This window comes from Arachis hypogaea, chromosome 9 (assembly GCF_003086295.3).
Source record: "Arachis hypogaea cultivar Tifrunner chromosome 9, arahy.Tifrunner.gnm2.J5K5, whole genome shotgun sequence".
NCBI lineage: Eukaryota > Viridiplantae > Streptophyta > Magnoliopsida > Fabales > Fabaceae > Arachis > Arachis hypogaea.
Window position 1 is genome coordinate 102066718 of NC_092044.1, and position 16032 is coordinate 102082749.

General features: G+C 35.1%; 2 protein-coding genes, 1 long non-coding RNA gene and 1 other non-coding gene across 8 annotated transcripts; 1 reads left to right on the plus strand and 3 right to left on the minus strand.

The window, feature by feature from the left end:
* Positions 1-974: 974 nt before the first annotated feature.
* On the minus strand, positions 975-9952 carry LOC140172823 (pentatricopeptide repeat-containing protein At1g25360-like). 5 transcript variants are annotated; one of them, XM_025763986.3, is made up of 7 exons: positions 6982-9952; positions 5968-6190; positions 5428-5839; positions 4523-5313; positions 2439-2931; positions 1835-1964; positions 975-1278 (listed from the first exon to the last, which is right to left on the minus strand). In XM_025763986.3, the coding sequence occupies exon 1, from the start codon at positions 9491-9493 to the stop codon at positions 7124-7126; it is 2370 nt and encodes a 789-aa protein (XP_025619771.1). In that variant the 5' UTR covers positions 9494-9952; the 3' UTR covers positions 975-1278; positions 1835-1964; positions 2439-2931; positions 4523-5313; positions 5428-5839; positions 5968-6190; positions 6982-7123. The 5 variants fall into 5 exon arrangements, with proteins under 5 accessions (XP_025619771.1, XP_025619766.1, XP_025619770.1 ...); XM_025763981.3 differs by having other exon boundaries at positions 2439-2967; XM_025763985.3 differs by having other exon boundaries at positions 1835-2017; positions 2439-2967.
* LOC140175184 (endo-1,4-beta-xylanase 5-like) lies at positions 5005-5469 on the minus strand. The gene is made up of 2 exons (XM_072202122.1): positions 5428-5469; positions 5005-5313 (listed from the first exon to the last, which is right to left on the minus strand). Exons 1-2 carry the CDS (start codon positions 5467-5469, stop codon positions 5005-5007), a joined length of 351 nt encoding a protein of 116 aa, XP_072058223.1.
* A 416-nt stretch (positions 9953-10368) lies between the features above and the next one.
* Positions 10369-13023, minus strand: LOC140175351 (uncharacterized). Its single transcript, XR_011865982.1, has 2 exons — positions 12614-13023; positions 10369-11903 (listed from the first exon to the last, which is right to left on the minus strand). It is a non-coding gene; the product is annotated as an uncharacterized lncRNA (long non-coding RNA).
* A 2537-nt stretch (positions 13024-15560) lies between these two features.
* LOC112713936 (5.8S ribosomal RNA) lies at positions 15561-15714 on the plus strand. Its single transcript, XR_003158895.1, has one exon. It is a non-coding gene; the product is annotated as a 5.8S ribosomal RNA (ribosomal RNA).
* The last annotated feature ends 318 nt before the right edge of the window (positions 15715-16032 follow it).

Consider the following 16032-nt stretch of genomic DNA (forward strand, 5'->3'; position numbering starts at 1 on the left):
AAATTTTCAAATCAAACAACAACATTACTTTTCATCAGAATCAGCAGCAGAGACATAAACCATAGTCTTATTCATAGTCAACGTATGCACAGGTTAATAAAAAGCACAGGTAAGAGTAAATAAACATAGAAAAAACTGGAGTATGCATGGATATACTCAACCTGAATCTTCATATCAGTTGAAGGCTAAAATAACCAAAGATATTAATTCAGTTTTAATTTATGCAGGCAAATATCTGAAAATATTAAAAGAAGTATAGAAAAGTACCCACTAAAAATGTAAACAATTTGTAATAATGCTAGTTTGAAAAAAAAAAAAAAAGTTTAATATCATCATATGATTGTGATGCTTGAGAAGCTTCATGAGAAAGGAAGCACGGTTCTGGAAATAAAAGATGCTATGAGAAGCTTCATGTGATGCTATTGAGATATATACTATTTGAGAATTATCAAATAAAAGATTCCTTGTCTTTTAGCTTTGAACTCTTTCTAAACGGTTTGTTCTTCATCCAACTGTTTTATTTATATATGAAAGAATGCCTTGTTAGCAAATACATAAAGCTAAAATATACATAAAGTTTACAACCATGACTTGAATAAATGCCAAATAGTTGAAGAAACTGAAAATTATTGGCGATAGGATAAAAGGAAAGCTAAAATATACATAAATCTAAACCATAGCATCTATATCCCTAACGCTACCAACTACTAACATAACTGAAAAGGAAAAGCTAAGGCCTAACTATGAGCCATCCTCACATTTGGATCTTTCAGTGCCCTTCTTGCAAATCCTACCTGAATCAACATTTTGGTTTTCCTCATCAAGTAGACATGCTTAAATATAAATTTTGGCTTACTTTAAAAAAAAAAAAAAACTAAAATGATTATTTTGTCAACCTTATCATCTAAATTCGACAACAATTATAGCATTAAGAACAACTAAAGGATAAGGATCGCCTTATGAACAAAATGAAATTTTAAAACATAATATACTGAAATTTTAGAAATCAATTTAGGTTATGTACACTGTTCAATTTAATTATGGCATAGAAATCCATCAATCAATAAATTCAAAGATATGTTAGCTATCAACTTTCTGCATGGTTCTGTTTCAACAAATGATCTATTATTAGTCTTTGAACACTAAGGAATCAAGCAAAGTTGTCACAAACTGGTTGCCTCCATCACTAATCCATAAAGGGAGAGGAGTCCCCCAAAATCTACTTCGGCTAATTGCCCAATCTCTGGCATTTTCCAGTCAATTCTGAAATCGTTTATCCTGAAACACGCAGGAACAACACAAATATTTACAAAAAATACACCTTCAGCAAATGGGAAGGAATGAAATGAGATCAAATAATAAATAATCAGTTCACGTGAAAAATGGGCAAGCGAAATATTATAAACCAATAATCAGTAAATCTGCTTATTATTTTCCAATAATTTCTCTTTCGATAACTCCACCTTAACAAACCTAAAATGAAGTAGCACATGTAAGATAAATAAACAGTCGTAGTAGTTTTCAATTTAGTATATGATAAATACTACTGCAATTTGAAAATTATAAAGAAAACATAAAAACAACAAACATGACAATTTTACAAAATTGAAACTTGTAAACATGGATCCAGCAACACAAAATGGTCCAAAAAAAAAGTAGATCTATATGTTCGTTTTACAAATAGATGCATACAAACTCCCCCAGAGAAATGATTTTACAATCCCAGGTTGGTTCTGACGTCAGACACCATAGAGAAGCATACCTTTGACAGAAGTGTTTCACAGAAAAACAAAATTCATGCTTTTAACAATTTCAAGTACATAGCAGTACTAACCTTACTAAGAATGTGGGTTCTCAAAGCAAACTTGGAAATCATCTTCACCAAAAGCAGGGCGCAATGGACAATGCCAAAAACAAATCCGAATCAAGCATCGGCCAAAAGTCAACAAAAGCAAAAAGTGAATCTGAAAAAAGGATTTGAATAAGGATTTGACCGAGCAAGTTCCACCTAGTGAATCTGAAAAAGGATTTGCAGGTGTTCTAAAGTTTCACCAACTCTTGTTTGAACGAAAGGTGCTATATATGGAAAAATAATATTGGTCACCCAAAAAAAGAGTAAATCTTGAATATGAACATGAATTTCCAGTGGAGATGTGAATTTAATATAACATGATGTATTCGCTTCTTTCTGTAATATACTAATATACATACATGTAGCTTAGCTTAAGAATTTTTCTTGTTAAAAAAAAAATGGCTAGAATTACACAATCAGTTCAGTTGACTCAATTAGGAGAAATTAACTGTGATTGTAATTATTCTGGTCATTAATAGTGAAAATTCGTTAACCAGCTGGGGAATATTATATCTATTATCCTTTTTCTTAAACTAAATGAGAATGTCAAGAATGAATTTAGATAATGCTTAAAACTTAAGTTAACCTGATACATATAGCTTGGTTTCCTCCTTCTCAACCATGGATGAAAATCGATGCCAATCGTACGGTCACAGACTCCGCCGCGGCAACATGTGGTGTATATGTTCATGATCACGGTGGAAATCATTGTTATATTTGGACTGCAGATATCTCATAGCCTTGACATACCAAGTTCATGGGTGAAGTAGATCACTGGTTCAAGCAATTCAAAGTCTTCGCCAATCCATTGGGGAAGTGCAAAAAACTCATTGGTATAGAGAATCAAACTTCAATCAGATAGTTCAGCAGACTTCATAATAAAGAGGCTATATGTTGATCATTGACCTCATCTTTCACTTGCATACTAGCTAAGAACAAGAACATAGACACCAAATTTTGTTAATTCCCATTTCCGAATGGCTTTGTGTGCTGCTTAGACCTTTAGCAATGCGTTCTCTGTTTCCAACTTGCCGCTTACCACTCCATTAGCAGAGAGGATTAGGATTAGCGCCAGACAACTGGCATATCGAAGAATGGATTATTGCTACACCACCCTTAACAAGCACGCAAAAGAAAAGCTTAAACAGAAAATCAAGAGAAACTTGAGTAACAATGACTTTGATTGTTGGACAAAACATAAGTATTTTGCACTTTTGGACAAAAAAAGGTAAAATTTTAGTTTGAACCATCCAATTCACAGGATCTATTGAAATTAAGGCTCTCTCATCCATCTTTTGGTTACACTGTTGTGACTGTTGAGGAATCATCTTATGCAATCTGATTCTACTTATTGGCTTCTGTAAAATAATCATCAGAAGCCTAAGACCACTCCCATTTTTTTTAATTTGATCTTGTATAATATATTTTCTGAAAAGTCCCATAATAGTGATCACTGATACTTAGATTATGCTAATAGTGACAGCACTTTATAAGATGTTAATTATTCATGTTGAATTAATATTTGTTATTAATTTTGAATCAGAAGTCTATCGTTTGCTGAGATTACAATGTAACTATAACACATCATCTTAGCCACTCCTCCAAAACACACTATCTAAATTTAACTAAAGAGTCATCCAACAAAAGATTCATGTCAAAATGCATTCCTAGAAGTTATCAAACATGTACAAAGTTGAAAGATCATAATAAAATGGTTTATAGTATTACTATTATCATCTTTTGTCCCTATGGAAAGAGCCATATAAGACAAATCTAAATATCAAAGAATATCTCGAAACTCGTCATTTAAGCCTGCATTGCAGAACACACCAGTAAAACAGAGCAGAGCTTAGTGTTAGGGAAGTGAAAATGTGCTAGGCTTCAAAGTACAAAGCAGTATACTTTAAGGAAAGAAATCATATTTTTATTTATTTATTTTTTTTATTTTTACAATTTGAACTTAAAAGTTAAAATAAGTATATTCAAATATATTCACTACTTGTTTCATAATATTAGAGGGAGGGGGCCGCCTTTGATCATTCTTGTTTGCATGACTATTGAAATCAACAAAAATAATATCATAAAACATTTTATCAGGATCTTTCAACGTTGTACATGTTTGATATATCTCTTATGAGTGCAATTTGACATGGATGGTTTGTTGTGTAGAATCTTTCCTTACACTTAGATTTAGTGTTTTGAGGAGTGACCAAGAGGATGTGTTACAGTTACATAATCTCCATGATGCAGTGAAAAATGTACAAATCCAGTGCTGTCTGCTATGGCTTTCTGATGCTCAGTTAGCCACTCACTGATGAGCTTGTCCACAATGTCACTGGCTGGAATGTTCTGAAAATTCTCATCAGTGAGAGCCATGTCCTTGAAACCAGCTATTGCCGGACCGGCAAAAATGATGATCCCTTCAATAGAAGGATGAGAGTATCCTAATCTTAGAATTTCTTCCAAGTTCTCTGCCCGCTTCCCATCCAAAAATCAAGAATGAGAATAAAATTTGGTGTCTTATCATTAAGTCATAAGCTATAGTTAATTAAAATAGTACAACTCTATTCTAAAATTCTAAGAGATCGTCTCTATCGTATTCTAAGGACGACACTGATCAAATTAGCATATGTTTTCATATCTTAAACATTGTCGGAGTTTAGGAAATACCTGATTTGGATCTGAATCCACGCTCACTTCTGTGAGTCATATTGGAAGTGAAGTAGTATCAAAAGCATCAAGGCAGCTCTCGTGTAAGCAAGATTTGGCGGGCCAGCAGTGAAATGGCCTTGCAGCCCTATTGCTGCTGATATTCCTTCATTTCTTGAAATGACCGAATCTTCGCCATTTTCGCAATATAATTAGCTGGGCTAGCAGCCGTATCACCACTATATTCAATGGTGTTGTACTCATTCATGAACAATAATGGTTTTGGATCAAGCTGGTAAGTTTTAGAAAAATACTCTGCAGAAGCATTTCCACCAAGGTTTTCCTCAAAGAAGCTGAAGTGGAGATTCTCATTCACCACATCCCGTGCAATGAGTTCACCTTCAGACCTTGAAACCACAGAATTTATTCTTTTTTCTGCTGCTTCCCTTAAACTCATCAGGAGAGAAGGACTTGACCCATTTAGGCTGCGTGTTTTCATTGTCCTAGAAAATGTTATGGCCTCTGACACTAATGCCATTCTCTTTGGTGAAATCGATCATGGCGTCCGCTATGGTGTCGTTCTCTTGGCCTTGAATTTCCTCTGTGCTATACCACTTCATGGCATTAGTGAAAGTTGTATATTTGAATCTCGACGCAAACCAGTTCTGGTAATTGCTGCTTGAGAGGATATGGAAGTTCATTCCACATTCAAATGGGAAATCAGACTTGCTTTGTTTGATGGAGACGCTTGCTCCTTCCAATGCTATTTCATTTTTATGTGTTATTTGGAACCTCACCTTGATCTTGCGAACCTACAAGTTTAATTCAAACACTCAGTCTTAATGGAAGTAGAACAGAAGCATAAACTTTCATGCTTGGTATGCACATTTTTAACTAAAAACTTAAAAGGGTATGCACTTACTTACCCTCTCAATGCTTTCATCTTGATGTGATATTGTGATCTCCATTGCTCTTTGGTGAATGGTTGCAAGGAAACACTATCAGCCCATATTTCCACCTTTGAGTTCTTGGTCTGCATGGTTGAATCAATTTCACTTCACAAAATTTGAAAGATATCTAAATACAAGAAAACCAGAACCATTTGAGCATTTGACTATTTATTTCCCCCCTTGTTCTTAAAGCTGGGAAACATGCAGGTTATTTCACTTCAACTCAAAAATAATCTCAGCAGGGCTTGAGTAGTTGGCAACTATGCCACCTTTTAGCAGAGTCCAGCATCCATGCTTTGTTATTGTGTAGCCTCCTTGAATCAGCTCGGTTGCATTCTTTTAAATATAACTGACACAGTGTCACTTACTTCACTGAGCTGAAACCAAGCTGAATATGGAAATAATGTCACAAATTTCTGGTTGAAACAGAACTCATGATATTAGAGAAAGTAACAAGTCTAGAACATAGATTGTATGTATGAGAATGCTGTCTTCAAAGTTCAAAGTATAAGTTACCAATAAAGCTGTATAGCACTCCTTTCTTAAGTTGGACCTTCTGGGAGAAACTATCTGATGGTTGAGTCCTGTTGCGTGAAACAATGAATCTATTGCCTGCATTTGATATTCGTTCCACGATAGCACCATTTCCAAATACTGTCCAACCATCTATGCTGTGATCAAATGCTGGATTTATTATAATGCCTCCACCATACTGTGCTCTTGGTGTTTCTGCCACACACTGCTTCATCAAGGCATTGGAAACACATGAAAGTTTATGTATCAATGGTTTATAGAAACTACCACATAAATGGTTTGAGTATTTGACTAGTTTAATTATATTTTTAAATTATCATGTATTCTTGAACCTCAGAAGCAAATCGTACACATATACAAATACTTAGCGGCTTAGGAAAAACAATCTAGTTTTCTAGTTTCCATTATGTTAGTATATGATTCTTATGTATGTGTTCTTGCCTCAGTAGTAGCAAAGTAATCATATGGCAAGGAATTGATACCAAACCCCACATTTGTTTCATAGATATGTTAGTTATATGGTGAACAATATAGATGGCACTGAAAGAGAGGGAAAGAGATATATAAACCTGAGACCACTAAAAGCAAAGATGTGCTAAGCAATAACGTGGAGCCTTCTGCAATAGCCTTCATCTTTTCACTGCTCAATAAAGACTTCCCTTATTTTAAGGTTATTATAAGGTATATATATATTTGAATCTAATCCAATTGTCTAAGAAGAACAAATGCTGGTTTTAGCACCAAATCCAACGAATGAGTATAGGCCAATAAGAGAATGTCACATGATATGACATATCTTAAGCAATGTCAGATGCTCACTGTCACACAAATACACAACAAAATTCTTTGGTAGATTTTGAAAGTGTTTATACATGAAAATTTTATAATGACTTTTGCATGTCCTGTAAACACTAGTGGCAGGAAAGCATCATGGAGTACTGAAATTGTAACAAAAGTTTATGCATATATTTAGAGGCCAAAAAGACTTCATATTACCATGATCAAGATCATTTTGGGGACTACTTTCAATCTCAAATTTGAATTCCTGATAACAGATGCTCCACTTATATATTCATCTGTTTGACCAGTGTTGAGATTAAAGCAATCATTGATGAGAACCAAACAAGAGAACCTTTTGTTACCAGTAGTCGCCACAAGAACATTCACCGTTTTTAAAATGGTGAAACCTCTTCCTATCTCTCACTACTATCTCTCGCTTGACTACTCTGGATATAAACTTGAATGCATTATGGCAATCCCCGCATATCCTCAAGTTTTTGAAAACACGAATCGGAGCTCCTGGAGAAATTTTCATAATTCCATAAACAACAGCAAGTTTTTCACTATGAGTAGACAAGGCATATTCTTTATGTTCAGATTCCATATCGTGTAATACAAACTTCGTATCAGGAACATAGCCCAACTTCCTCATTTCAATTACGAGTTGCTCTAGATATCTGTACACTGATAGTACCTCAGGATGAACAGCATCATCAACCAAAAAGACATGGACCATGTTTTCAACCTCGATCCAACTACAACCAGGTTCCTTCTTCACCCCTCGTTCTTTCATTAATTTCCTCACCCTGGCCACTTCATCCCACTGACCTAAAGTGGCATACATATTGGACAGGATTATGTAGGTTCCATCATGCTGTGGCATTAGCTCAAAGAGTTGCTCAGCAACTTGAATTCCTAAATCAATATTCCCGTGAATCCGGCAACCAGCAAGAAGAGCCTCCCAAATAGGTGCACCGGGCTCAAAAGGCATTGATTCAGTTACACTCTTTGCTTCTAAGAACATACCGGCACGACATAATAAATCAATCAAACGAGCATAATGATCCTCTCCTGGGGTTATACCATAAGAAGTACACATTGTATCAAAATAATGACGCCCCTCTTTGACCAAACCTGCATGGCTACAAGCAGAAAGAATTGTGAGAAAAGTTATCCTATCAGGTAATATTTCTTCCTTCAACATCTGTTCATAAAGTTGAATGGCTTCGACACCCCTTCCATGTTGTGCAAGAGCTGCAATCATGGCATTCCAAGATACTGAATCTACATAAGGCATTGTGAGGAACACATCATAGGCAGATTCAACAAGACCACATCTTGCATACATTGTAATCAATGCATTGCTGGCAGAGAGGCTTGAGTCATGTCCCAAACGGAGTAGCTGAGAATGCAGTTGCTGTCCATTGTCTAATGATCCAAGAACAGCACACGACGTAATTGCTCCTGCATATGCATAATCACATGGCTCCAGTCCCTCTAACTTCATCTGGTTGAATAACTTCAAACCTTCTTCTCCAAAACCATTTTGTGCTAAGCCCGATATCATCACTGTCCATGCCAGGGGACTCCTCTCTGGCATCTCCTTGAAAATGGAGTTAGCTTCCTCAATGTGCCGAGCATTCACACAGGCAGACAAAATTGAATTCCAAGAAATTAGATCTCTTATGGGCATCTTGTTAAAAATTTCCTTTGCCTCAACCAATTTACCATGTTTAGTGTAGAACGTAATTAGGGCATTATTTACCGACAAAATAAAATGTTCTGAAGGTTGTAACTCTGTTCTGAGAATGTAAGCATGCACCTGTCTTCCTAACCTGAACAATCCAGCATTAGAAGTAGCACTAATTATACTAGTGTAAGCATACTCGTCCAACTTAATGCCCATGGATTGCATTTTCCTGAACAACTCAAATGCTTCATCATAAAGCCCATGATGCACATAACCAGATATCATGGCATTCCAAACAACAACTATCTTTTCAGTCATCCCATCGAGAAGCTTGCGCCCCGCACAAAGATCACCATTCCTTACATACCCAGCAACAATAGTGGTCCATGACAATTCATCCCTCTCTTCCATCTCGTCAAACAACGTCCTAGAAGCAGCCATCACCGATGAAGACAACACCAATGGTGAACTCGCACAATTCACATACGCACTCATCAAAGCATTGCATACCGACACCACACACCCCACTCCCCACTTAATCACCTCACAATGCAGCTGCTGGCAGTGTCTCTCCTCATCCGCTATCAACGAAAGTGCACTTAGCACACTTGCAAAAGTAAATGGATCTGGCACAAACCCCTCCACCCTCATTTCTTTGTAGAGCCTAACAGCAGAATGCCCATCACGATTACGTGAATAAGCAGTTATCATAGAATTATAACTAACTGTATCTCTAATTCTCAAAGGGGTGGCATAAAACACCTCCTTAGCAAGCCTTATGTTACCCATAGAAGAGTACGCCGCAACGAGAGTGGTTCTAGCAGCAATATCTGGTTTGGGAATTTCATCAAACAGTTGGCGGGCATAACAAATATTTGAAGACTTGCAATACACATCAATGAGACGGTTGAGGATGAAAGTGGATGGCCTAAAGCCAGAGGTAAGAATGTGAGCGTGGACGGCACGTGCTAGTATCTGGGTGATGGGGGTGCGGCTGAGTTGGACCATGTAATGACTGGCCAGTATGCGAGGGTCCATGCTGGAACCTGGAAGTGTGGTTGATGATTATGGCGAATGATGATTTGGAATGGAGATTTGAATGCAAGTTGCTTTGGCATAATTATTAGATGGTGCGTTTCTCAGTAGTGTCTAATAAGGGAATAATTGTGGGCAAGTTGAACAATGAACATCTATGCTAATGTCAATGTTATGTTGACACTACCACAGAAACGGAAGTTTGCCACGAAAATTTAGCCACGTATTGATAGGAGTGACAAATTCAATTTAACGTGGCCGAAATTAGACACCAAATTGTGCTTTTCTGATCTGTGCTGAGTTTCGTGTTTGTTGTTGTGTTGGACTGACTGATATTTGTGTTCTTTTGTTGTTTTGAATTTGATGATGATACGATGAATTGGGCGCGAGACGTTAAGCAGAGGATTTAAGGATCAAATTTATGACGTGTATAGGTATCTGCCACCAGAGCTATTTAGGTATTTGTTTGGAATGGAATTTTCAGTTTGAATTTTATATATACTATATCACTATTCCTTTCTTGTTGTTAAGTCGGTATGACTTTTTTGGTTGAATCTAAATACAATGATGATTGTACCCATAACGTTAAATGATTTATTAATATCAAATGGAAAAAAATATATGTTTAGTTAGTGGCACAATGGTATATTTGACCCATTCAACAAGCCTCACTTAGTGGTGAAATGTTTTGTTAGTTTTTTCTTTTTTTCTATCGACTTCATGTGTGTACATGAGGACAATGAAGCAAGCCAAGCCAATAATATTGCTAGACAAAATAGTTTCAATGATTTACCAGTATAAGAGTTGTAAGAACAATAGAGAATGAACAAGAAATTGGTTTATGCAGTGAAAGGTTTGTGAATGGAAAACAAAGAAGGTAACGTGTAAAGAAAACTGAAGTGTGTATTACACTATTACTTATTATCCAACTTAAAATCCTGAGTACTTGTACAATCACATATATATATAGTAGCTTTAGACTCCTGAGAGAGAGTTATACAGAATAATAGATTCTCTAGCAACTCTCATAACTAACTATTTCTAACTATAACTAACTAATTTCCCTAATACCCCCCTCAAACTGAGGTACGATTTGGCACGTATCCTCAGTTTGTTGCGAAACCTATCAAGGAGGGTAAACGACAGAGGTTTTGTGAGAAGGTCTGCAATTTGGTCATATAATGGAATATGCATGACGTATAGTTACTTTTCGTTAACGAGATCACGAAGAAATTAAAGTGGAGGTAGAGTTCCAAGTGCTTGCAGCGAGAGTGAAGTATAAGACTGGTTGTCGCAATAAATGGTGGGGGGAATAGTCTGAGGTATAAAGAGTTCTGCTAAGAGCTGCTGAAGAGACATGATTTCAATTTGAGCAGCACACATGGAACGATATTCTGCTTTTGTACTGTTTCTACTCACTTTACTTTGCTTGTTGCTTCTCCAAGGTAAACACAGAAGCCTGTAATGCTCTTCCGATAGTCCATATCGCCACCCCAGTCAGCATCTGCAAAGGATATGAGACGAAAATTAGTTGATTTAGTGAACAAGAGACCATGATCAACCATACCTTTTAAATAGCAAAAGATGCGCTTCACGAATTTCCAGTGTTTTAAGGATGGATGGTGCATGAATTGTGCCACCCTGTTAACAGCAAAAGCCAGGTCAGGTCGGGTTAGAGTTAAATATTGTAGCGCACCAACATGAACAATAAGCCTTGGGATCATCAAAGAATTCTGCATCAAAGACAGAGAGTTTAGCTTGAGAAATCATTGGAGTTGGCATCGGATTTGAACCATCCATGCCAGATTTGCGAAGTAAATCCATAGCATATTTTGTTTGAGTGACTACAAGACTCCCATTCTCCAAGTATGTTGCTTCAAGGCCAAGAAAAAAATTGAATTTCCCCAGATCTTTCAAAGAAAATACAGCATGCAATTGAGTGACTAATGTATCAATTTCTTGAGCATTACTACCTGTGACAATGATATCGTCAACATAGACTAACATATATATAATTGAAGATGAAGATTTCTTGACAAACAGGGAAATATCAGATTTGGTATTGTGAAAACCAAAGCGTTGTAGAGAAGCACTTAGTGTCTGAAACCAAGCTCTCGGAGCTTGTTTTAGACCATAGATGTCTCTATTCAACTTACAAACAAGAGAGCTGTTCTGAGAATACCCTTGTGGTTGTAACATGTAGCCAGTTTCATCAAGCTTGTCATTGAGGAAGGCGTTATCAAAGTCGAACTGTCTCAATGTCCAACCAAGACAGATGGCAATGGACAAAACTGTTCTAACTGTGGTGGGGCGCACAACTGGGCTATACATCTGCTCATCAATCCCTTCATGTTGATGAAATCCCTTACCAACCAGCCTCGCTTTATATCGAATAATGTCTCCATTTTGATTTCTTTTGATGGTGAACATCCATTTGTTGCCAATAATTGTAGAACGGAAATGTTTGGTAACAAAAAAAATTTAGCCAAAATCAGTCGGAGAACTTGCTTTATTTAGCATTCATTAATTCTGGCTGTTTTTTTTTCTCCTTAGTATTATTGTAGAATTAGGTACGGGTGCAATTAATGTCTAGGTATTACATCGAGTTAAAGCCTCAAGCTCACTGTCCATAGCTCTTTTTCAATGTGCACACTGCAATGCTTGATCCACAATTCTTGGAGTGTCATTAATGAGGTCAGGGATATAAAGCAATTAAGGCCTTTGGTTTTGAGATTCCAGACTTGGACCTGGTAGTCATGGAATGAGTATTAGCGGAGGGCAGTAGTGGTGGGCAGATTTCATGTCCACTGAAAGGAACTGGGGATGTAGAAGTTAAAGGTAAGGGAGTAGTTGCTGTGATTTGTGGTAGGTTGGGAAGAGATGAAGTAGAGATAGATGATGAAATATTGGTGGGAGAGATTTTAGGAACAATAGGTGGTGAAAGGGGATCAGATATAAGAGGTTGTGGTGGTGTTGATGGATTAGAAATTGTAATTTCAAATTTGCTATGATCAGGAGTGTGGGTGAGGGATGTGGAACCTGCGTTGTTAGAATTTGAAAACAAAAAATGATAGGGAAAAGAATTCTCATGAAACTGCACATGTCTAGCAAGATAAACCTTACCATCTTTGGAAAGAGTCACTCATTGAAGCTACAAGCCACGTATTGAGAGTGAGATCTTGAAGACACCACTTCTTGTATTTTTTAGATTCAGAACTAATTTTGGTCGTTTCATCAGTAACAAACTGGGGTGGGGTTTTCAAAGGATCAAGATGATCCTCCAATTCCAAGCTTTGAATTGTAAGAAGAGCAAGATGTTTCCAAGTAAAGTAGTTGTTGCTGTTGAGTTTGTCTGCGATTGGAGAAAAGGTTTTCTTGGTGGTGGAATCGGAATCAGATAATGAAATTTCCATGTTGAGGGCCAGACAGGATCAATAGCTCTAGATACCATATAAGAGTTGCAAGAACAACAGAGAAGGTAACTTACTAACTTGTAAAGAAAACTGAAGTGTGTATTACTTATTATCCAACTTAAAATCCTGAGTACTTGTACAATCACATATATATAGTAGCTTTAGACCAGAGAGAGAGTTATACAGAATAACAGATTCTCTAGCAACTCTCATAACTAACTATTTCTAACTATAACTAACTAGTTTCCCCAATAATCAGGATATAAACAGCTTGAAGCTTCAACAATAATATGACCCTCTATTTTGTGCCTGTTTGCGTATGCATCTGTTTGGGGATTAAATTTATTGGGTTGGTGTCTCCGTGCACCTTATAAAGTTTGTCAATGAGGAGAAAAATATGACAGGGTTGTCTAATATCATTTTTTGCAAATCAAAATACAAGTTTTCAAAGCCTTTGTGTATCATGAAGTATTTTGCAATCATTGAATCATTTAGTTTTGAGTGTGTAGGTTGTCTTGATTTATGCCACTCTCCCTCTTGAAATACTAGAGACGACAAGTAAATTCATGACACGAATTTTGTGCCGGAATTAGTCGTGCGTTAATAACAACGTATGTTTGGGCTCGGGGCCTTCACCTTGAATCCTTGATGTACAGCAGGCAAGTTATTATGTGTATTCCTCGTTTTAGTGGCTTTCATTAATGTGTGCATTTTAATGTCAGAATCGAACCGCTGATGGTCGTTCAGGGTATTGGGTTATTAGATTACTGATTCAATTGATAGGTTATTGGTTGAATCGGTTAATTTAACCTTTTTTTTTAATTTTAATTTGGTCTTATATAAATAAAAAATAAAAAATAATAAAAAATTTAAAATTAAAATTTAAAATATACCTTTTTACTAATATTTTAAGAATATCTAACTATTTTAAAATAATATAAAACAGAAATAATAAATATTTTATTAATTTTACTCAATCATAAATATTTTATTTTATTTTTATATTAAAATAACTATTATTTTCAAATTTTAATAATTTATTAATTAATTTATATCTATTATACTATTATATACTACAAGTATTTATTAAAAAATAAGTGAGTTTATAATTATTGTTAAATAAAAATATAATTAATTTAAAAGTAAATGAATTTATAACTAAAATTAAAATAAATTAAATAAAAATAAATTATTTGATGAAATATATATATATATATATATATATATATATATATTATAATTTACAAATAAATTAACAAGAAGTATGATGGCGTAGTGGCTGTGAATGGCATTTTGAAACCACCCCAAAAATTTTGAAAAAAATTTAACTTCCAAAACGGTCGGATTATCTCAACGAATTGACCGATTCGCACTGATTCTCTACCTTGTTCGGTTCAAGTATCGAACTGGACTGGTATAGAATCCGATTCACCGATTTTTCGGTCGAATTAGCCAGTCTAATCCGATTTTAATAATTATAATTTTAACTGCTAATTTTTTTTATGAAAATGAGACAAGGGATATACTCCAACATTGTAATTTTTAATCTTTGTAAAACGGTTGGAAAAATCAAAATTAAAAGGTCTGATTTTAGTACCTCAAAATTTTTAATCTTTTTGAAACAGAAATCGGAGAGTCCAGTTATTGCACTCCAAATTAAACGATTCCACATTTAAAATTAATATTCTAGTAGCTCACAATCTAAAAAAATATCATTATGTGCTTGTTTGGGCGCTATTATTTTGATAAATTTTTTTTAATTTTTTAACGTGTTTGACAAATTTTTAGTAGTAAAAGTAAAAATACTAGAAAAATAAAAAAAAATATCTTTTTGAGACGCTGTAATTTATATCATTTTTTAAAAAATTTTTCCTTAAAAAAGATATTTTTTATATAATAAATAAACAAAAAAGTACTTTTATATTATTATACCCAAACATAGTACTTGTTTGGACACCATTATCTTGATAAAAAAATATCTTTTTTTTATTTTTTAGCGTGTTTGTCAAACTTCTAGTAGTAAAAGTAAAAGCACTAGAAAAAATATATTTTTTGAGAAGTTATAATTTACATCTTTTTCAAAAGATCTTTTTTCCTCATGTAATAAATAAACAAAAAACATACTTTTATATTGTTATATCCAAATATAATTGATAAATAAAAAGATTTTTTTGCATGAGATATCCAAATATAAAATTACTTTTATATAAAATCTTTTAAAAAATATAACTGGAAAAAAGATATTTTCTTAGAAGTTCACCCAAACAAACCCATAATTTATAGATAAAAAGATCTTTTTGCATGAGATACTCAAACATAAAATTACTTTTGATTTTTCATAAGATCTTTTAAAAGATAACTCGAAAAAAGATTTTTTTTTTTTAAAAGTTCACACAAATAAATCCTATCAATTTAATATCAAAACTAAAAAGTATATGTTAACTCTAGTTGAATTCATTTGAAGATCTATGATTTATGAGATGCCTTTTTCATCATATTTTAGTTTGTGTAGCACTTCAAGGCGTCCCACAGGACTTGTCTGCCTTGGGGTATCGCCAATGGCACGTGCCTCTGGGGGGCTAGGTCCCCTACTGTTTTCCGTCGGTTCCGGAGACGGCATCCGATCGGAGCGACGAGTGACCACAAAAGTTAAGAACGACTCTCAGCAACGAATATCTCGGCTCTTGCATTGATAAAGAACGTAACGAAATGCGATACTTAGTGTGAATTGCAGAATTCCGTGAACCATCAAGTCTTTGAACGCAAGTTGCGTCCGAAACTCTTAAGCTGGGCACGCTTGCTTGGGTGTAAACCTTAGAGGGAATCAGCTATTAGACGGTTCGATTAGTCTTTCGCCTTTATACCCAAATCAGACAAACAATTTACACGTCAGTATTGCTGCAGGTCTTTCCTAGTTAAAAATTTTGCAAACAATTATCAAGCTATACTTAGAGCTGCTGAAAACATGGCACCGAATATTGGTACATTCTTTGTGGTAAGAAGCCTTTTCATTGTTATGCACACATTTTATAAGTTGGTGATACGTTCAACTTTCAACAATTATTGTTCAGACATTGCTAAAAATATTGGATTTGCATCTTTTAATTATATTAAATTATTAGTTTTAGA